This window comes from Poecilia reticulata, linkage group LG8, assembly GCF_000633615.1.
Source record: "Poecilia reticulata strain Guanapo linkage group LG8, Guppy_female_1.0+MT, whole genome shotgun sequence".
NCBI lineage: Eukaryota > Metazoa > Chordata > Actinopteri > Cyprinodontiformes > Poeciliidae > Poecilia > Poecilia reticulata.
Genome location: NC_024338.1, coordinates 17,743,285 through 17,765,717, shown reverse-complemented (window position 1 = coordinate 17,765,717; position 22,433 = coordinate 17,743,285). Strand labels below are relative to the sequence as shown.

The following is a 22,433-nucleotide window of genomic DNA, read 5'->3' as shown; positions in this document are numbered from 1 at the left end:
TTTTTTTAATATCTGGATTCAACTGCAAACGACGCTTCTCAAATTTAGGCTTTAAATCAACGTTGTGCAGTTTGAACATCAAGCAAGAATGTTTCCGCCAAAAATGTGAAAATTTCTGTTTGAAAAGTCAAACATTTGCAAGAAAAAAACATTTTGAGATCAATTTCAGAAATTTTCTAGAAAAAAAAAAAAACTTGGAAGATTTCAACAGAAATTTTCACGTTTTTTTTTCTCCAGAAATAGTTCTGAGATAAATCTCAACATTTGACGGTTTTTAAAAGCAAATTTTAAACTTTTCAAATTCAATTTTGTTTAGTTTTTTTCTAGACACCTGGAGACTTTTTGGCAGGAATTTGATGCCATAGCACTGAACATTTTATGAGGAAAAAAATCAACGACAGCAAAGTGATGTGACAATATATTTACATGGCACAGTTCAGATGCTTACATATTTTTTCCATTTAATATCTTTATATACAAAATAAACACCAAAGAAATGAATTTCAGAAAAAAAAAAAAAAGCATTTTAACAGATTTTCGTCAAACGGACATTCTTCTTTGATTACATTGAAATAAAAAATTAACGAATGCTTTGAAAAAGATGGAAATGAAGCACCGCTCGTTTATTTTATTTTATTTTCTGTGGTCAAAGTGAACCGGATTTCAGACTAAAGCCGCTGAAACGAGGCTCAGCAGGTCCCGCTTCAGAGTCTCCGTACAGTCGGCCTCCCTGGTCAGTCTGCGAAGGCAATCCGCAAACGGACCGGGTCGGTTCTGGAAGCCCAGCAGCACAGCGAGGCAGGCCCGGCCCAGAGCTGGGTAGCTGTAGCGCTGGGAGAACCAGTACAACTGGGGAAGCGACACCGCCAAACCAGTTAACGAGGCGGGTTGGTCCTCTTCTGATTTGGACCCAGGAAGGTTCGTGTTCTGGGCCGAACTTCCACTGAGTCCAGTGAACTCAACTCTTTCTTCCACTTTTTCAGGCAAACCGTTTAGTTTTTTGGTCGGTGCCGTCAGCTCGAGCTCCGACGTTGGATCAGAACTCTTCTGGTTGGGTTCGGATTTTACGATGTGGGTTTTGTTTGACTGATTGGGTCGATCGGACCAAGATTCGAGAAATGACAGAAAAACTTCCTCCAACTCCCTCTGGAGGTCGAGAACCAGAAACCTGGATGCGCCGACCATCGCCTCGCCTAACCGGGTTTTCTGGAAACCTCCAGCTGAAAGCGACTCGGCCCGTTCCAGTCCGTCCAGAACCAGCGAGTTTAAAGTCTGACATTCGCCTCCGGTTTCCGGGTCCGAACCGAAGCGACAGCCGTGAAGGTAATGCAGCGGCGGCAGCAGCATGCCTGCACTCACATCTTTGATAAGAATGGCTTCGTTCGCGTCGCACTGGGCTTCTTCTCCGAACCCGCCTCTCAGCAGAGCCCGGAAGTACTCAGAACCGGTTTCGGCCACGGCCTCCCGGTTGGCTGGGAACCGGGTCGCATCATCGAGCTCCAAAACCAGGTCAAAGTCCGAACTCCCGTACGGACAGGACGAGTCTTCGAGGCGAGGCTTCTTCAACAGCGGCGGGGAAGCTCCGGTAGCAGTCGGGTTTGGGTTCTTTTCTACCGGTTTGGGTTTAACGGAACCAGTCAGAGCAGAAAGGCATCCGAACAGGAGAGGGAAATACTGAGGCTGAGACGTCACGTCTGAGTCCGACTCTTCCTCTTCCTCATCATCATCAAATGCGCAATTCAGAGGTTTCAGCGCCGCAAGGAGGCCGCCACAATCCAGGAGAAGCTTCTTCAATAACGATTTGTTGCTGTTGGACAAAAATAAAGTTAAACGTCTCCTTAAAGGTGCAGTAACTTTTTAAAACATTTGTTGAAACTGTCGCCATGTTGAGGTAATATGTGAAAAGATCAAAAACAACCAATCAGGGCCAGGAGGAGGGTCTTAGCGCTGTCAATCAAACTCATGTACTTGCTGCTAAATGTGCTAATGACAGAGAAACATCGTACTATCACAGAAAATGGTGATTATTTTTTAGAATTTTAAGAATGAGCCAATTATCCCTTGATCTGAGCCGATCGAGGGATAATCGGCTGATTGCTGCATAAAGTGTTTTATTATAATTATAACTAATAATTATATGAATCATTAGTTTTAAATGTATTGCTGCTCGTTTTCTACTAGGAATAAGCAGCAATGAGAATGAGCTGTAGAGTGTCATTCTTATCCGATTAATCAGAATAATCGATTAATTGATTACTAAAATAATCGCTAATTTTATGTTTTAAAATGCTTCTTTCTCACATCCTAAAAAAAATCCCCCATTTGAAATGTGTAATGTCTAGTATATAAGCCAACTTTTATTTAACTTGCACAGATCAATACAATTGAGAAATTACAATTGATAAATATTCAAAAATATAATATGTTCTCTATAAGTTTTGCTGCATTTAGGAAATATAAAAAATTTTCATAATTCTAACAAAAAACAAGTTTAGTTTAACTTCAGAAACTGAGATGAAAATGTGTCTGTTTTTTATTAAATGTATGAAAATATCTGGTTTCCACTGTAAAAGTTTCCAGATTTGGGTTTTATTGCACTTTATTATAAACCTCAGCAGTTTAAATATCACTTTCAAGGAAAAATAAATGCAAAATCAGCCAAAATAGAAGAAACTATGTGACAGGAAATTTACACAAATCAGAGACGGTTTAAATGAAAAAAGTTATTTCAGCTTCCCATGTTTTAAAAAACGAGGTACTCGCCTGGTGATGAATGGCAGAGACAGAGCGCAGTTCATCCTGTCTGACTCGGAACCGGACAGCATCACATGGGTCAGAACGCCAGAACCGAACCCGGACTCACACTGGACACGCAAATTATTCAGCAGCGCGTCGCCTACAGAGGCAGCAGGCAGAATAAATAAGGCTCAGTTCATGGAGATCCACTGATAATCTCTATTTTCATCATTTATTTAATGTGGAGCTGAAGAAAACAATTATTTTAGCAATCTATTATTCTGCTGATTTCTCATTTAGCCACTTAAAACTTTATATAATATTAAAAATATGTTAAAAATGCAAATAATTCAATTATTTTCCTAAATAAGAAACCGCTACAAAATCCTTTGGTTCACTCCTGCTCATTTGTAGCCAAGAATGAATATGCAGCTAAACATAATACTAAATAAATACTTAAATAAGCCTTTTCTGCTTCAGGCTAATCCGCTGACTTTGTTTCAATTAACCAATTAATGACTGGATAGCAAAAGGTTCTTAATAGGAGAATTTTACAGAACCAGGTGAAGCTTAAAGTATGTCAACAGTGGATTTATGGGTAGAAGATATTTACATACAAAGACAAAATGTTTATATTTTGTCTTTATTACTGATCTGAGAGTGTTTTCCTTTTACAAAATGGCCTTTTTTGAGTCTGTATGCTCCAGTTAATTAATCGATTACAAAATTAAATTAATTGACAATTCAGTTACAATAAAATATTTATTTTCCCATTTAAAAAAAATAGTTCAATTATTTGTTATTTTCATCTTTTAATCAATTTCTAATACTGTATAAAAGGCTTAAGTAGTTTAAAAAAATGTGCAGAAGGTGCCAATTTTATGGATTAATCAAAAATAATCAATTAATTGCCAGAATAATGATTAATCATGAGAATAACTGATTAATCATCAAAAATAATCAATTAATTGCCAGAATAACGATTAATCGCCAGAATAACTGATTAATCATGAGAATAACTGATTAATCATCAAAAATAATCAATTAATTGCCAGAATAACGATTAATCGCCAGAATAACTGATTAATCATGAGAATAASTGATTAATCATCAAAAATAATCAATTAATTGCCAGAATAACGATTAATCGCCAGAATAACTGATTAATCATGASAATAACTGATTAATCATCAAAAATAATTAATTAATAGCTAGAATATCTGATCAATCAATAGCTAAAACGATCATTTGTTGCGGCCCTCCTCCTCTTACCCAGCTGTTTCACTTTGGTTCTCACTCGGTCCGTCTGCCTTTGTCGTCCCTCCAACCCATCTTCATTTGAGCAGAGACGGTGGCGAATCAGCGCCACGGAACCGGTCCGGACCAGAGCCTGCAAGCAGCTCGGGTTGCAGCTCAAGCGGCAGAGCATGCGGAAGCACCTGCTGCTGGGGTCCTGGTGCTGGGTGAGGTAGCAGAGCAGGTCGGACATGACGGCCGAGCTGACCAGCGCCGCACTGGGGTCGCTGGCGTGCGAGAAGCGGGACAGCAGCAGCAGGATGGGCGACTCCGGCGTCCAGGGCTCGGGGTGGTAGGGGTGATGGTACGCGCCGCATCGGGGTACAGAAGGAGGGCTTTCCAAAGCGACTTTAGCCAAGAAAGCTGCTGAATGAGAGCGCCGCCGTTTCTGTGAAGAGAACTTTGATGGGGAGACGGGGGAGGAAGCAGCCAGAGTTTGGAGATCGGAGGAAGACGAGGAGGAGGAGGATGAAGAGGAGACAGGTGGCAGAGGTGGAGCTGATTTTTTGGAAGCAGAGCTTGATGAAGACGGGGTTTTAGGCGAAGGGCTGCAGTCTGGGTTTGGGGAAGAGGTTTGAAAGGAGGAAGATGAGGGGTGAAGCCCCCCCCATTCAGCATCAGCACAGGAGGAATCCAGCAGTTCTCCTTCAGACGAGATCAGCCCCTCAGAAAGCAACCAGGACCTGCGGGACGATTCAGGGGCAGCATTTTATTAGCATTACTACGACTTTAATGTCCAAATATTTTAACTTTATTCTCTAAACACAAAGACTTCATTCTCTTAATATTGGAAATTTATTGTCGTATTTTTACGACTTCTTTCTCATAATTGTATTTTTTCTTAGTATGACCCCAATTCTCCATCAGACTAAGAGGTTCCTGTTCATTATATTTTATAAATATGTCCAAATCTACTAATGTGAGAAAAATCATAATTTTCTGCTTATTCAGTCACTATTTAATGCATCTGACACACAAAATAATGTAAAGTTTAATAACTTTTTGTTCACCATATTATGAAAGATTTGCCCATTATGTTATGAAAGACAGTCGGCTCTCGATACAAGAGAAAACTCAGGTTTCTAATAAAACAGCTGCTTATAAATCAACATTAACTTGTTAATCAGTTGCTGGTCTGACTGCTGATGTTTTCCGTACCTGAGGCTTAAGAAGCTGGAGGAGCCTTGTTCCCTCCCGGCCTCCTCCCTCCTGAATCCCTCAGGCGGGGGGAAGTCAAATGACTCCAAACAGGAAGAGGGCAGCAGCTCGTTGTGCGCCATGTTGGACGCTGCGTTCACGTCCGCCCTCTCCGCTGCGTGCTCCTCTCCCCTGGCGAGCTTCGCCAGCCGCGCCACCAGAACCGGAACCAGGCCCAGCTCCTGCAGCTGCTCCATCGCAGACTCATCAAAAACAAAGTCCACACAGGCCAGGATGGCGAACCTGGACAGCGGGTGATTCTGGTGGGACAACAGGAATGTCATCAGAACCTCCAAACCGCCGTTTTCTTTCACCTTGGCGCGGTTCACCGCCTCTTTGCAGCACAAGCATAAAGCCTTGAGGAAGACTCCAGATCTGAGCGGGTCCTTCTTCACCTCCTCTGTGAACCTCTGAATGACCCCCAGCGACCCCACCAGCGGCCGCAGGCAGCCCTGAGAGCAAACGTTAGCCAGCGTTTTCAGCGCTAGCTCTTCGAAATGTTCGCCAGACTCCCCCGTCGCCATGACACCAAGCTGCGACAAGACGCCGGAGCGGGAAACCTCCCTGGCGCATTCGACGCCGCAGCCCTTGGTCAGCTCATGGAGGGTCCGCAGGGCAGCGCGCCGCAGGCCGGGGGGGTATTCTGGGGCAATAAGAGGGGCGAGGGCAGATAGCGTCCCCTGGGTGAGCAGCGAGAGGCGGTTGGAGGGCGAGTCTGAGAGGTAGAGCAGCGCTCGAGCGGCGGACTGGGCGCATTCCAGTTTGGGAGAGGAGTCAGAGGGCGGAGCGACGGTGGGAGACGACGGAGCGGACGACAACGACACGCAGAGGAGGAGGAGCGGGACGCCACCTAGAGGTGACAATAAACTATTAGACATGTTTCATTCAGGCATCCTGGGGTGGATCAGTGACGGGCTGCAACTTGTAACTATTTGAATAAAAAAATTCACTGCAAAAACACAAAATCTTACCAAGTAATTTTACTCTCGTTTCTAGTAGAAATATATTATTACATTTAAAATACGACAGAACTAACTTTCAAGTTTCTTTTCAGGAAGACAGTCGATTGTTTTAGGCAAGTAATTCCTTAATATTGATGAATAAGTTCTAGTTCCATTGGCAGATTAATTTATTTGTAAGAGAATTTCAACATGTTATAAGTGAAATAATTTCCCAATAGAGCTACAATTTTTTCATCAATATTAAGTAATTATTTACCTATATTTTTCTGATAAGTTACTTTATAAGTGCCATTAGCACATTCAGCAGCAACTACTAGAGTTTGATTGACAGCGCTAAGACCCTCCTGGTTTGACTGGGACCAGTTCATTTCTTCAAATGGAAATAGTAGCTCAGGGACATCCGTCAACAGACTGTCCAATACAAATGCACACCACACTTTTCAGATTGCTATGTTAAATTTTGACTATCTTTGAACAGGTCTGCACAGTATTACTGCTGTGAAAAGTTTAGCTTATAGTTTGCATATTGCTGTAAGAGCAACATGAATTTGTGACACTTAGAATTTAATAATAAACACTTTTTGATTGAATTCCAGTCATTCTTTTGCAATATTATCATTCCAAACAATACAAGTTGGTATATTGTGCAGCTCTGATACAAATCAAAAATATATAAGAGAATTACTTTTATTGTTTTATCACACAAACCCAAATAATACAAACATTTACACTGTGGGGTTATTCATGGAATTATTAACCGTTTTAAAGCTTCAGAAAAATAGAAACGCTTTATAATTACCAGCAGAGTGGATGAGTGCAGAGCTCTCTGGATCCATAGCCAGGTTCCCTAAAGCCCTGGCCGCCCGGTTCTGGACCGTCTCCAGAGCCACGTTTCTCTTCATTATGTCCACTATCAAAAATTAACAAAAAGATTTGTAGATTTATTACAAATCAATGACTGGGGTGGAAATTGCAACACACACACACACAAAAAAACAACTAAGCAACATATAATGTAGAACAGGGGTTGTAAAAAAACGTATGAACCCTCCATGTGAATAACAATTTGTTCTGGTGACTGGCAAAGTCAGCACATGTATTAACAAACACGTAGGCTACATGTCCATCAGATAAAAGCTACATTCGCTAAGCTAATTTCTTTAGTTCGGCAGTAAATATCACTGATATTTATCTTAGTATTACACAGAGGTGGATAAACTACTCAAAAATTGTGATTGACTAATAGTTGTAAGGAACTTATATTTTTTATAAGTTGGATAGGAACGAGGCGACAGCTGGTTCTAAGCTTGTGGCTTGTTTGTAGTTGTCATAGCAACTCCATAACAACTGCCCGCCAAGATGGCTGTCAGCTACAAAGTTCCTGGAAGTGTGATGTCAGATGAAAACCAGGTATACAGACTTCATGAAAATTTAGTTTATTGGTGAGCAGGTAAAACTACAAAAAATAAAAAAATAAAAATCATAGTAAACTAATTTGTGCATTTTTGATTTAAGGATTTTTGTGGCCCGTCGGTAGTTTAGATTTTCCAGTTAAAGCAAAATGCAAAGCAAAAAGTTTGAACACCACAGATGTACAAATACTCTACACTCACCTACAATGTTTATCCCTTCAAGCTTGCGCACCTAGAATGGAAAATATAAAATATTTTAATAAGAGTCAAAAAAATAAATAGGAATAAAGGCTTTCTGAGTGTGATCTCACCTCTAAGCGTGTCTCCAGCTCAGTGCAGCAGTTGGCCAGGATGCTGAGCGCCAGGTCCAAAACTTTCCTGGAGCACTCGGGATGTTTGAGCAGGTCCAGCAGGACTTTGACTCCACCTTTCCCCCTGAATCTGGCGATGCCTGCCTTGTCGCCCTTGATATGCTGCGTCCTGATGGCAACGAGGGCTCGCCACTGATGCATCTTTGACCGCTTGTCTGTGTCTTTGGATGGGACTGTGTGATGCTCAGCCCGTCCTGGTGAACCAGGTTCACAGAGGTGGGCCAGACACCAGGTCAATGAGGACTCTGGTGTCAATGTTTGGCCTTCTTTGGGGTTTATTCTCTGCAGCATCCCGTCACTTTTCACAGGTGATAAAGCCATGACTGATAAAACTGGCAGGTCACGCGATAACTTATCCAAACTTTGCCAGTGTTTGTTCAGCCAGAACACCGTTAGGCATCACAGGACACCACCAGTGAAGCAATAAGGCGCAAAATAACATCTTTCTTCACTTTTAACAATTGCAGAGTTGCTAATTAACTAGCAACGCTCTTCAAAAAGCTTAAGGGGCTATGCACAAACTACAAATACCGATAAGACAATGGAAAGTTGCATCACCTGACGCCGCACTCCCTGATGGGAAACTGAGTCCCCACCCAAAGGTCCGCTCCATTTAAAAAAGGCCTGCCGCTTGAGAAGGCCTAGAAACCGCTATTCGACGTAATTGGTGTGTATCTGCAATACGTTATTTTTTAAAATTCAAATTGTAAAGAAAATGTTCTATTTTAGCAATGTTATGTTACCAGAGATCGAATATATTTTGTGGGAAAAAAAGTGCAATCGCCTTCGCTAGCCGCTAACGCCATCTTTAGCCAAACAACAAAACGGGGGCGGTCTCCGGAGTGGAACAGGGGCCGAAGAGGCGGGTCTGTGACCGAAATCTGGGATTTGTAGTTTCAGTTCTGATTTAATTCCACTCTTCTAACGGATACCCTCCTTTTATAAAAACTACATTGCCCATGGCAATACTATGCAGCAACTCCCGTGAAACAACCAAACGCATTTAGGGATTGTAGTTTGTTATGGCATTCTTTAAGGTTTAAAATACATATGAAGGACTACAAATCCCATATTACAAAAGATCGTCGTAAGAGCAATAGTTTATTGACGGGGAAAAAAAATCATCGATGCATCAGTAAAGGTTGTTAAATTCCGCGATAGAGACACTGTTGGTGAATGAAAACTTTAAATTTTATGTGGGAATTTAGATTAAAAAAAATATGGAAGTAATTGAGGCGATAGTGATACAAAATGCTAATGCGGACGGAAAGGAGTCGGCTGCGTCCAGCAGCGTGGGCAGCGATAGGATAAAAGCAGGTTAGTAACAGAGTTTGGAGTTAGACATGTTTGAATCAGTCATCGCATGATGCGAGGAGGCACTGATGAGTGCGCAACACACTCCCACTTCAAATATTATGTGAACCATGCATGTTATCATCAGACTGTATTTAAATAAGAGACTTTTTAATTCAACAAATTCACTTTTTTAGGTATATTTCGTCACATATAAAACAGATTGGTCCGGTCTATTCGTTTTATTATTTTTGTTGGAAATCATTATTTATTGAGTATGAAATCTATCCTTAGGAAAAATAAGCTTCTTTATGCTTCTTTGTTGACATTATAGGGTTGCGGGAACACAGCGGTGCAAAATGTGGGTTTTCTCGCTATGCAAGGCATATGGGCGCTGCGCTAGAGGGGGCGCCAAAGCTATAGCAGAAAGTTATTTTAAGTTAGCATTTTCTGTGTTTAGCTGTTTGCGCACGTAAATAATATAATTAATAACAAATACAGGCCACTTATTTGCCTGCCTTGCGTCCTGTTACACATACACCACTGGGAACACATCCAGTACTACAACGGCCAATAGGATGGCCCAATTTGGGCCACTGTATATTTAAAAAAGGGTATATTTACATTAAAAAAATCAGAAATTTTAAGGTTGATCTAAGAAATTTTCTAGAAGAATCTTGGAAATTTCTGAGTTTGAAAAGTTGACACTTTGCTACAAAAACTTAAATATTCTGAGATTAATCTCAGAAATGTTCAAATTTTTTCTACAAAGTTTTATTAATATACTTTTAGTGATAACTGATATCTGCACTGGACAATATTGTAAATTTTAAAAAGGGAAAAAAAATCAGATTTTGAGAAGTAGAAAATTTGCTAGAAAAAAACTCATCCATGATTTTGAAAGAAAAAAAATAGGAAATTCCTGGTTTTGAAAAGTTGAAAATTAACAAGGAAAAACTCCAAAATTTTGAGAATAATCTCAGAAATGTTCTAGAAATTGTTTTTTCTAAAAAAAAAAAAATACAAAAAAAATACAAAAAAAATTCTAGATTGTTTCTGAAATAATCTCAAAATTTTGGAGTTTTTCTCTAGAATTTTTTTTTTGACTTTTCTAGTTAAGAAATTTCCCTATTTTTTGGAAAAAATATATTTTTCCTAACACATTTTTACTTTTTTTTTACTTGTTTTTCCTACAAAATTTCAGAGATTAACCTAAAAAATTCTGAGATTTTTCTTGCAAGTGTTTTACTTTTCAAACTCAGAAATGTCAGTTATTTTCTAGAAAATCTTTTTTTTAATCTCAGACACTTCTGAGATTTTTTTGCAGAAATGCACTCCTCCTAGTTTTTTCTTAAAACGGCCCTGATGCGCCGTCTCACAGTGGAGATATCAACTGTCACTAAAATTATGTTGCATATTTTTTGTATTGTAGAATTCATCTGGACTCTGCAAGCCACATGGCACCTGGTCAACACCCGGCTGGAAATGGATCAAGCGTTTGACCAGCCAGTGTGCAAGAAGAAGAAGCTGTGGGAAGTGGTAGCAGACAAGGTAAACACCAAGCTGAGGGAGTCAGGGGTCACGGACATCACTGTTAAGGCCTACGAATGCGACCTCAAGTGGAGAAACATGCTGGCCACCTACAGGAAGAACACAGACCGGGCCCGGCGATTGGGCGTGGCCAGTGTCCACTGGGAGTTCTTCAAAGCCATGCATGAGGTTCTGGGTAAGAGCCGGGAGGAGATTGAAGCCCAGCGCCAGGCCAAGCTCAGCGGAACCAGAGTGGGAAAGGCCATCGCCAGCAAGAGGTTCACGCCGATCCTCCCCACGCCGCCCGCAGCAGCCGCTGCCATCACCAACCGGCCCCCGCAGGACGTCCTGCAGCTCTATATGGAGCTGCAGGAGAGGAAGCTGAACATGTGGGCTCAGCAGAAAGTGCTGGAGGAGAGGAAGATCGAGGCCATTAACAACCTGGCCCAGGCTATCTCCAGTCTGGCTCAGACCAACAACCCACAGACGTCAAAGGACGGACATTAGTTCAAAACTCATCAGAGGAAAACCTCACTTTTGTTGTGTTACTGTAGCAAACTGACAATATAAAACTCAAAGCTTTTGTTTATGGTGCAAAACCGACTGTCTGCAAAGTTTCAGTTAAGTTTATTTGTAAAGCGGATTTGAGCAGCGAGGCAGTTCAAAGTGCTTTACATCATAAAAAAACTAAAATATAAAGTAACAAAAGACTCAATACAGTCAACAAATTGACAAAAATGGAAACAAACATTACATTTTGATAATCAAAATCATCAATGCACATCAAATATGTTAGTGTTTCGTTTTTTACGGTTCAAAAGCAACTGAGAGGTAAGTTTTTAGTCTAGATTAACGTCACTGGAGGATGCTCCTGCAACTGCCTGATAACTCGGCTGTAAGCCGTCTGTTTTCTTTTCTACGTGTCTCAAAGTTATTTATTTTTCTACTTGAATATGAGTTACATTTGGTGTCTGAATATGAAAGAACACAAAAGATCCACCAAAGAAAAGGTGAACATGATTTTTATACGTAATCAGAATTATTCCTGTAACACCCGTCATGTTAACATTTTATGTTTGTAGAGCTGCTACTATCTACAGAAATAAATACTATTATAAAGGTGTCTGCATTATCATCAGAGGTGGGTAGACTCCCAAAAATATGCAAGTAAGAGTAGCACTACTTTAACATATTTTTACTCAGGTAAAAAAAAAAGTAGTTGTCCAAGAAATTACTCAAATAAAAGAAAGAGTTTGGTAAAATGGCGACTCAAATACACAATGTAGTATTTTAAAATTACATAATCAGGTGGACCAGAATATAACGTTATGTGGAAATATTGGTATTTTAACGATCAAAATAAAAATAATTAATATAAGATAATGAATCCATGCAAAAGAATGAATTTTCCAAATCGAGTTCTTTCAGCACAAAACTAATAAAACTTGAACAAAAACTGTGTTGGTAATTATTTTTTGCCGTAATATTCTGTTGTACAACTCACAGAAGACATGATTGAAATAAAAGCCACTTTTTGAGAATATCTAATGTCATTTGTAATTTCTTTTTAAGAAAAGAAGCGAGAAAAAACGGATGTTATGAAAAAATCGGACATTTTATTTTTAAGCCATATTTGTTACCGTCCTGTCACGTGACTCCAGAGTTAATTACTCCGCGACAATAAATCGGCGACAGCATCCCGTCTCTGAACTCCCTCCTCATCTTCCTCCCCGTCCTGCTCCTCTTCCTCCTCTGCGGTTCGGATATTCTCCATTTCAGAGTCCAGTTCTTGTCCCGTCCGCAGGAACACGTTGTGCAACACGCAGGCGGTCAGAACGACGGTTCTGGCCCGGTCGTAGTTTCCGATGTCCAGATAGCTGAGCCGTTTAAATCTGGCCTTCAAACTGCCAACGGCCCAATCCAGGATCCGACAATGGTCCGCCAAGGTTCGGTTGAAGACTTCCTGTTTTGGTCCGCAGCTTCCGGTGTAAGGGGTGAGAATCAGTGCCGATAGAGGGTATCCGGTTCTGGCTACAAGGCAGGAACCGGGTGGCATCAGCTGAGGGTTCTGTTTGAGTCGGTCTCCCAGTATCCGGCCGCGGTCCGAATCGGAGCCGTTACTGACTCTGCAGTGCAGGAACTGGCCTCGACGGCTGCAGACCAGCTCCAGGTGGAACCAGCGGTCCGGATGGGCCGCCATCTTGATCCTCTTCTCCGCAGGTCCCAGCCTCTCCAGGTCATGTTTTCCCGCAGGCAGGCGGATGGGAATCTGTGTGTGTCCCAAAACTCCCAGGACCTGAGGAAGACTACGGCCTTCATCCTGCTGATTATCCACCGTCAGACCGGAAAATGGGAAAAGTGCCTCTGCAGCCTCTTCTCCTGGAAAACACACAGTTATTAAAACATTGATGCTCCAACATCATCCGAAAATGTACATAAACATTTATTTTTATCTCAGTTTTCTTACATATGTAAAGTTATGTATGTAAGTTGTGCTAATGTAGAAGTTGTGTCAGATATATTTTCATCCAGTTGATGATTAATCGATTACTAAGTTCGCTGATCTGTATTTCAATAATCAATTCATCACAATCGTTTCAAAACTGTGTGTGGGTGTATATATAAAATTTGGCAAATTCTTTTGCAGATTTTTCATTTAAGCACAATATTAGAAATACATAAAAAATAAAAATAAGTACTTCTATTCTTTTTTAAAATAAGAAAATAAACATTTTATTGCATAAGATGCAATAATGCATTATTCCTTATAGCAAGGGAAGCTAAACAAAAAAAGTACTTCTAACATCAACATGAAAAACTCAGGTTGATCTGTTGATGAATCGTTTAATAACTGGACAGCAAAAGGTGCTTAAAAAGAGATTTTATGTTACAGAATTTGAATTTGGAGAAGCTAAAACTGCAACATGAGTTCTGGGTAGAAATTATTAAAAATGAAGGCGTCTTTTGTTATCTGCTTTATTAAATACATGATGTCTGATATCTGTTGAAAGTCTGGCAAACGGTCATTTTGTTGACCTTGTGTACTCCAGTTAACGATTGATCGATTAATTGACGGCTCTCTCAATACTCAGTCAGCCCTAGGAACGTACCGAGCGGCCATCTGATTTGCTCGTCCGCTAGCGCGCTGATCCGCTCGCAGAAAGAGAAGAAGGTCCTGTGGATGTTTCCTTTCTCCAGCTGGAAGCGGCGGGACATGGAGCGGTAGCTGACCCGTTCAGACAGCAGGGACAGAGACAGGAGGACAGAGTGGGACAGAGACAAGCGAGCGCGTCCAGCCAGTCGAGCCCCGGATGTGGAGCTTTGAAGCAGCTCTGAAATGTACTGGAAGCAAAATAAATGTAACTGTGTTTGATATTCTGCGGACTTTATAAAGAGTCAGATGAAATTTATCCACTATATTCTAGATAAAATGTGTATTTCATCCAATTTGCTGCAAATCTGAGGTTAATTCAAAGTTAAACACCAAATATAAGTTTAAATATATAGACATTAGTTTTTTCTTATTTCAAGATATTTGAACTAGAAAGTCGACTAAAATTACATGGTATCATTTAGTGTTTTTGCAGTGTATTTATCAAGTAAAATCAGAATTGGGTAGAGTAGCCAAAAATTGTACTCAAGCAAGAATACCACTACTGCAACATATTTTTTCTCAAGTAAATGTAAAAAGTAGTCATCCAAGAAACTACTCAAGAAAGAGTAAAAAAGTATTTCAGATTAACAATCACTTAAAAACAACATATTCAGACGGACCAAAATATAGAGTTAAGTTGGAATTTTGGTATTTTAAGGACGAAAATGACACTAATTCATTAAAGTAACAAAAAATAACTAAATCTGGCAAACGGACATTTTTCCAAATCTGTTTATTTCAGTAAAAATCTTATAAAACTTGAACAAAAATTGCATGTTTGGTGAATATTATAATCACCGTGACTGCTTCACTGTCCGCTGTTTCCTGCTGGTTCTCGGATGCTATCGCTCTCTTGTCGGTCGGACCAGTCAACCCGGCCGCTGTGGGTGAACCCCGGGGTCCAGGGCTCGGGTTGCCCCGCAGTAACCGCAGGTAAACGGCGGGAGAAGGCGGCGGCGCTTCGAGTCTCCCCACCAGCTCGGACTCCAGGATCTCCTCCACCGCCTGGTCCAGCCGGAGCTCCAGCTCCCCGGCTGACAGGGGCTGCCATTCCCGCTCCATCATGTCCAGAACCGCTCGGCCCGCAGATAAAACATGCTGCCTGAAATCCATCTGAGCTCCTGGAGAAACATAACCCGGTTCGGTTATCCGAACAGCGCAGAAACAACGCTTTTATCTAGCGGAAGTATGGCTAACTACTAAGCTAATGTTTGATGTCTTCACGGACTGTCGGAAATTTCAAAAGGAACGCTGAAAAACAGACATCGGAAAAATATTAGGAAAGTTTATTTAACTATTAGGCTATTACTAGGTATTTCATACATTAACACACAATAAAAACTCAATAATAAAGCTAAGCTAAATATTTAGTGTCGGACATAAATATTTAGTTTGAAAAATAAACATTTGGAGTTAAATATTTAGCTTACACAAACATTTATTTGGGAACTAAATATTTAGCTTCTTAAATAAACATTTAATTTGTAATCTAAATTAAGCTTGTGAATGAAATATTTAATTTGGAATTATGATATTTAGAAATATATGAATAACACATTTGTTTTTGCTCTTTAAATCTTTGGCTGTATCAGAAAGTAGGCATTTACAATCTATACATGATTTTGGCTAGGTCAGCACATGTACTATGTTGAATTATTTCTGCATTACTTCCTTTATAAAGTGGTAGCACAGCATTAGCTGCGTTTCCATTAACCATAAAATTGCTCAAATTGAAATTACGAAAATAAATGTACGACCATTAAAAAAAAAAAAATCTAGTTTTAAGATACAATCTTTTAGCGCCAGGATGACGTGGGTTTTCAGCCGTATCATAATATCAAAGTATTTCGCAATACTGCAATGGAAAACCTTTTTTCGGATGTCACTACTGGCGGAAACGACGAAGGAAACCAAATCAGGAAGTAGTAGGATGACGTTTTTTTCCCCCACACTGTGCAGCCTGAATAAGATGCCGATGTCACGCCTGATAGGGAGTAAAATGGCTAAACTACATCCGTGGATTGCCATTTTTAATGACTTAAATCTGAACAAGCTTATTCACGTGATTAAAATTACATTTATTAAATGATAGCACCGCAATTGCAAAATTGTATATTTTCTACATTAGCGCAAAATAAATAAATATTTGCACACATTTGTAATGGAAACGCAGTTATTGTTACACTACAGGAGGAAGGTTCTTGGTTCAAATCCCAGTTTGATGTCTTTCTGCATAAAGTTTGCATGCTCTCAGTCATCCATTACCCAGATTATTTTTAAGATCACAGTTTATCCATTAATGTAAAACAAAATACCACAATGCACAAAGATGAAAAACAATTGTTTTAATGTTAAATCAGTTACAAGTGCAACTCTGGTCATGTCCACCTGTTTTAACAGCCTGAATTTGCAAACATGCCAACAAAATGTGCTAAAACGGTTTCATTCCACTACTCAAGGGTCAGATTTCCTTTCTTTGAGATAAAAAGGACCATCGATATAATTTGAGGTTTGAATCTGCAAATATATTAGCTAAATTTAGGGGAACCTGCAGCGATTAGTAAACTTTAGTGGAGTGATATGACGGCCATTCAAGATGTTTTATATCTCTAAAGTGTTTAAAATCTTCAAAAGTTTGACAGTAAAACAAAGGTCCATCAACAGTTTCAGTATCTTCTGATGAAAACATTAACTACTGATTGGTACAGAGTAATAAAAACCAGTGGATCTCTTTTTATTTTAGAGTGTTCAGAAGTTTTTGAAATACAAACGGTAACTTAGAAATTCATACACTCCCTTTTATGGTTGCAACACATCCAGGCAAAAGACAAAAAACAAAACAAAAAACCTACTTTCGGTTTAATAAAGAAACACGCAAACACAAAACACTAAAAAAAAGCCACACTTAATCAATTAAAACTCTTTAGCCAGCAAAACAAAGACAGTGAGCAAGGCAGCTTTCACCTTCCTCCAAATAGACTAGAATTCATTAAATAAGAGGTACGATTCTTGGCATCAGCCGTCACTAATCCCAAGATGGCCGACAGTGTTGTGACAGGTCCGTCAGGTTTCTCTGCAGGGTATCTTGTGAAACTGTTTTTCTAACATGCCCTCGTTAATTTCAACACAAATAAACCACTTTAATCTCCCCTTAAATTTAAGGGAAATCTCTAATTATTTATGCCTCGTTTGAGAATTGTTGTCAGGAAAATGTCATTCGGTGAGGCATCGCTTCCCAGAATTGGACCCCACCCTCCGCCCCGATGCCCTCCCTCCGGCCCGCTCTGTGGACCGGTTGTTGTTTTATGGCTCCGTCCTTCACTGCACCGCCTGCTCGTTGGCTGTGCTTCCAGAGTCCTGAGGCTTCATGACGTCAGGAAGCTCCGGCGGAGTGGAGAACGACTCGATGCTCAGCGGCTCAAACGAATCATCTGGGAGAAGAAACGGAGACGGGAAGAGAGATGTGAGAAAAAGAAAAAAAATCACCTGCAGACGAACCTGAAAGGCTTAAACATAAAATCAGATTTCTTTCATAACAGATCAGATTTTAATCCATTTTTCTCACTTTCTTTTCTACAAATATAAATGACAGAAAATGTGAAAAAGTGACAAAATGTTACTAGGCAATTTTCATTTTTCTAGTTTCTAGTTCAAATATCTTAGTGCAGTTGGAAGAAGACAAAGCAAACTTGCAAGTAACTTTTCATCTTATTTCAAGTGAATAATTCCTTAATATTGATGTAAAAGTACCAGATATTTCAGCTGAAATCAAATGGAAATGTTTGAGTGTCCTAATACGTCTGTAGCCATTTTTTTTTATTTCATTATTGTGCAAATTAGAATTACGAAAATAAATTTGCTTCCTGGAAACACGCAACTGTTTTTTAAATAAAAAGTTTTAGCAGTAGGATGAGGTGAATTTTCAACTGCATCAAAATTTGTGTATTTGTTACTACTGACAGAGATGACAAAGAAGATGACAGGAAGTAGGAGGAGGAGGATTTTATTGTTGAAGTAAACAAACTTATTTGTGTGTGATTTCAATTGCATTTTTAATTAAACGGAAACACAGCAATTGCAAAATTATGGGTTTTTTTCCGACATTAGCGCAATATTGACAAAGCTTCGCGAGCATTTATAATGGAAAAGCAGCTACTGGTAGGTTATTTCACTCACAAGACATTTTACCCCTGTTAGAAGTTAAATAATCTGCCTGTGGAACCAGTACTTTCTAATCTATATTCAATAATTCTTCACTTAAAACAAGCTCTTTAATCTTGTTGAAAAGTTACCTGCAAGTTTGTTTTGTCTTATTTCCAGTGAGCTAAAGTGTTTTTGCAGTGCTTCTTTGAGTTTGACAACTCAAAGGGTTAAGTTGTCTATTTCAGAGCCAGGCTACAAGAATTGTCCTGTAATTATGAGAAAAATAATTACAATGTTAGCAGAATAAAAACATATTTTACCAGAAAAACATGTTAAAATTAAGAGAAAATGTTGTTTTAATGAGAAACAAAGTTGTAAAGATCAATCCATGTGGTTTTCTTTGAAATGTACTTGTTTGCTCAATCGTTTCCAATTTCTGCTACTGGTAATAATTTGACGCTTATGTTTTAAAAGAGAAAGTATTTATCAGAAAACTTGTACCAAAGTATATCTTCACAGCATTGATCGTTTTAATATTTTGTGTCAGAGTCTAATAAAATTTCACCTTATTCTTGTAATTAAAAGAAAATCATAGCCTGGTCCTAATATTTTGTCGTAGAGTTAACCTAAATTAAAAGCTCAAATAAATCTAAACTGTGAAACACACTTATCAAACAAGATGGCAGCCAATCTGAACTGAGGAAGCCCTTAGCCCAGTGGTTCTTAACCTGGGTTCGATCRAAMCCCAGGGGTTCGGTGAGYCGGTCTCAGGGGTTCGGCGGAGCCTCTGCCGCGGAGATAAAGACACACCTGTGTAAAGTCGTGATGACGCCCCGCTTTGCCATCACTTACTGCAGAGGATCACGTTACATTGCTGAGCCAGTCAGAGCTGCGGAGGAGCCCTGATTGAAGGAGCTCCACTCAGCATGGTTTTGAACTTTTGTCTTTTAATTACTTCAGCAAAGCTCAGTTTTTACCACATTCTATAGTCTAAATCTGCTCCTTAGTCGCATCTTTTCGGGGTTGGTACTGCCTCTAGTGGCATGGGGGTGGTAACACAGCTAATATAATGACATTACTAAATCAGAATACTGCAAAGTATTTTGTGTGTCGGGGTGGGGGGGTTGGAATAAGAAGGGTTCGGTGAATGCGCATATGCAACTGGGGGGTTCGCTACCTCAAAAAAGGTTAAGAACCACTGCTATAAAAGTAATCTTTTGCATTAGCTTCAAATAATGTTGGGGAAAATGTTTAAACATCAAACTCAGCCGTTCTGACGGGTATTTGGCTGAGATAAATGTTATTATTTAAACGCTCTGTAAAATGACAACCTTCTTCTTTCAGCCACACCCTCATGTTGCGTAGGCATAATGACTGTGACATACAGTATATATCCTAACTNGGGGGGGGTTGGAATAAGAAGGGTTCAGTGAATGCGCATATGCAACTGGGGGGTTCGGTGCCTCAAAAAAGGTTAAGAACCACTGCCTTAGCCTGTAGTTTGGTGAAAAAAACAAATCTCAATTTCCCAAAAATTAATATCCTCAAAAAGCAAAAATTCCAGCTGTGGCTCAGAGTGAAAAATGAACGAATGTTTCCGAGCAGACAGAGCGACTCACCGCTGAGACGAAACGCTAACCCCACTGTGGCGGGAGCCTGAGGTCGGGCCGTTTGATTTGTGAAGCCACAATTTCCAAGACTCTGATTGTCGCTAAGCACAACATCATCCTGAAGGACAAGAGCAAAAACAACCTTTAACTTTACAATCCAGAGTTAATAAAAACGGCCTAAAATCCTTTACAACATTTTAAATGAAACACTATCCAGCAGGTGAAGGAAGCTGGTTGTTTTTCTTGAGGCTGAATACTTCTGGTAAGAACATCCCACATTGTTCCGTTTGTATTTTTACAGTATTTGCTTCCCGTTTCTTGTCTTTTTCGCTCCCTCCAGTTTATGACTCGTTCAGACTTGTTCACTGACATCTGCTCTTGTAATTGGCGCCATAGATTTGGTCATTTCAGCACATTTTCCTCAAACACTTCAGTAATAACGTCGTAAAGCTGTCCAACTGACATAAGATGTAAAAGAATTCACTGACTGTCAACAACAACGCAAAATATATATAACTTGTTAGAATCTGATTGCTCTTCTCTTCATCTTCACCAACAAAAAAACTAAATATTTTCACCTTTCAAAATGAGAAAGACATATTTCAAGAAATAATAATAAAAAAGGGAATCCAGAAAGAAGAAATGCTAGATTTTAAATCATAGCAAAAATAAACATTTGGCATGTGCAGATTTTTTTAAACACCATTGGACAGCAGCCCATTTTGTTTTATAACTGCTGCTAAAACTAAAAAACATTGCTTAATATTCACATCAATAGATGTAATATGAGCGTTTTTAGGGATAATATTTCACCTTGAAAAGCATTTGATCTTCAGGAGGCCTCTTTAAAATGCCTTGAACAATGCGCTTCAGTTCATAGACTGTGGTCGACTCTTTGGCATCTGTGAAGATGGTTGTCTTGTTGCGTCGGATCATTAAAAACACATCCTAAAAACGGAGCAAAGTAAAGCAGAAGTTAGAGAAAAGGGAGTTTTGAACTCTTAATAGTGGCTGAACAGCAGATAAAACTTGAACCAGATAAAGAATTTGTAATAAATATAAAGTTAAAAGTCACCCTGTACTCTACAAAATATGTTTAAAAATATTTTTCAAAGCTCTTTAGTGACTTTAGAGCAGTTTAGGTTACCAGCCAAGTCACACCTGGAACAGGTTGCAGGTCCAGTTGTACATGTTCTATTAAAAATATGCATTGAAATCTTTTTTTTTTTGTGGGTATTTTTTTTAACATGTTGCAAACTTTGTTTCAGAGACTCTATAATGAATTCTGAATATTTCAGTCCAGGTTAGGCTTGTCCAAATTCAATTCATTTAAAAATACTTTATTAATCCTTGAGTGACATTAAATGTTACAGTTTTTGATGTGTGCTTAACTGCCACAAAAGTATTAAAATTAACACTTTTTTTCAATTGCGTTAGTTATGTTACGTCCATTTAAAAACCTAAACTATTTTCAAATCATCTCGATTTATTGTCATCATGCCTATATCTATGTCTTATTCTAACAAAAGTTAAACTGTACTTTTAGGGATACTTGCTCAATGTGAAATGATTCAGTTCAGGTTTGACCAATTTAAGTGACGTAAAATTTGAACTGGAGTTGATCAACGATTGTCTATCGATCATTAGAGCAGTGGAATCTAAACCCAACAATGCTTCTGTTGGGTTTATCACGATCAAACTGTTTAGCTGCGATAGTGTTACCCTATGCTAGTCATTTAACCAAATATTACGTTTTACTTCACGTCCCTATTATCCTAAACTACCAGGTTATAAACACACATGATGTTTGAGCTCTTCTAGCCTTAAATTATCTCTTCAAACAAGATTCTCAGCACCACTTCAACATAAATAGCCGTTAACGTTAGCCGAGCTACTTAGCTTCCTCGTCCTAATTTGGCAAATAGATTAAAAATACGTTTCTTGTTTAACTAGACATTATAAGTACCTCATAGTTAGGATATCTGTTCTTTGTCAGAATAAACTGTCGCTGAGTTTACTTTAAACCAGACAACTATAATCAGCTCCGTACAGCTGGTGTGTTGACGTTATTTAGCGGAAGCTAGCCGCTGTTAGCACGGGTTAGCTGAACAAAGACATCGGCTTTTAGATGGAGGCACGATGTTAAACGTGTCTTAACCGCAGATAAACAAACCGTTAACCGCTCAGAGAAGGGTTTGCTGACTAAAACAAGTACGGTTTAGCGAATATATAGGGCGTTACATAGTGTGAACTGAGTCTGTTTTCCACACTCACCATTTCTTGCGGTTGGCTGCACACTAAAAAAAAAAAACTCCACTCTGCACAACGACAGCCGTGATGTCACGGTGAGGTGCAATACCGGACGTCTACCAGAAGATGGCGGTGTTGTAAGACAGTAAAAGTGTACACTGCCTGCTGACGTCATTGCTTCTGATCAATTTAGGATTAGCGAGTGACAAAATACGGTTTTGACTTTCAGTGATGTTTTGAGGAAATTTGTTTATAAAAAATGTTTTCAGAAATAAAATCTGGAGAAAAAAAATTCTTAGAATTTTGTCTTTTTTCTAAAAAAAAAAAAAAAAAAAAGACAAAAAAGGTCAGATTTTTGAGAAAAAAAGTCAGAATTATTATTTTTTTTCATTGGCCCTAAACCTTTTTGACAGATGACAGTTATTTTCCACTAATCTAAATTCAGCATTTCGGACACACACAGTGACAAAGTTGAAACT

The 22,433-nt window shown here is 39.3% G+C and overlaps 4 protein-coding genes across 6 annotated transcripts; 1 reads left to right on the top strand and 3 right to left on the bottom strand.

Moving 5' to 3' along the window:
* Positions 1-336: 336 nt before the first annotated feature.
* On the bottom strand, positions 337-8,770 carry armc5 (armadillo repeat containing 5). Its single transcript, XM_008416345.2, has 7 exons — positions 7,915-8,770; positions 7,805-7,835; positions 6,991-7,101; positions 5,191-6,079; positions 4,009-4,715; positions 2,764-2,896; positions 337-1,807 (listed from the first exon to the last, which is right to left on the bottom strand). The coding sequence occupies exons 1-7, from the start codon at positions 8,293-8,295 to the stop codon at positions 664-666; spliced, it is 3,396 nt and encodes a 1,131-aa protein (XP_008414567.1). The 5' UTR covers positions 8,296-8,770; the 3' UTR covers positions 337-663.
* Positions 8,552-11,712, top strand: LOC103468945 (uncharacterized). Of its 2 annotated transcripts, none has more exons than XM_008416348.2 (2): positions 8,552-8,641; positions 10,700-11,712. In XM_008416348.2, the coding sequence occupies exon 2, from the start codon at positions 10,753-10,755 to the stop codon at positions 11,302-11,304; it is 552 nt and encodes a 183-aa protein (XP_008414570.1). In that variant the 5' UTR covers positions 8,552-8,641; positions 10,700-10,752; the 3' UTR covers positions 11,305-11,712. The 2 variants fall into 2 exon arrangements, with proteins under 2 accessions (XP_008414570.1, XP_008414569.1); XM_008416347.2 differs by lacking the exon at positions 8,552-8,641 and adding an exon at positions 8,952-9,291.
* A 679-nt stretch (positions 11,713-12,391) lies between these two features.
* Positions 12,392-15,202, bottom strand: LOC103468943 (uncharacterized). Its single transcript, XM_008416344.2, has 3 exons — positions 14,750-15,202; positions 13,908-14,139; positions 12,392-13,176 (listed from the first exon to the last, which is right to left on the bottom strand). Exons 1-3 carry the CDS (start codon positions 15,062-15,064, stop codon positions 12,461-12,463), a joined length of 1,263 nt encoding a protein of 420 aa, XP_008414566.1. The 5' UTR covers positions 15,065-15,202; the 3' UTR covers positions 12,392-12,460.
* A 1,079-nt stretch (positions 15,203-16,281) lies between these two features.
* Positions 16,282-22,098, bottom strand: elob (elongin B). Of its 2 annotated transcripts, none has more exons than XM_008416342.2 (4): positions 21,979-22,098; positions 20,518-20,652; positions 19,714-19,822; positions 16,282-17,382 (listed from the first exon to the last, which is right to left on the bottom strand). In XM_008416342.2, exons 1-4 carry the CDS (start codon positions 21,979-21,981, stop codon positions 17,270-17,272), a joined length of 360 nt encoding a protein of 119 aa, XP_008414564.1. In that variant the 5' UTR covers positions 21,982-22,098; the 3' UTR covers positions 16,282-17,269. The 2 variants fall into 2 exon arrangements, with proteins under 2 accessions (XP_008414564.1, XP_008414565.1); XM_008416343.2 differs by lacking the exon at positions 21,979-22,098 and adding an exon at positions 21,671-21,943.
* Positions 22,099-22,433: the final 335 nt, after the last annotated feature.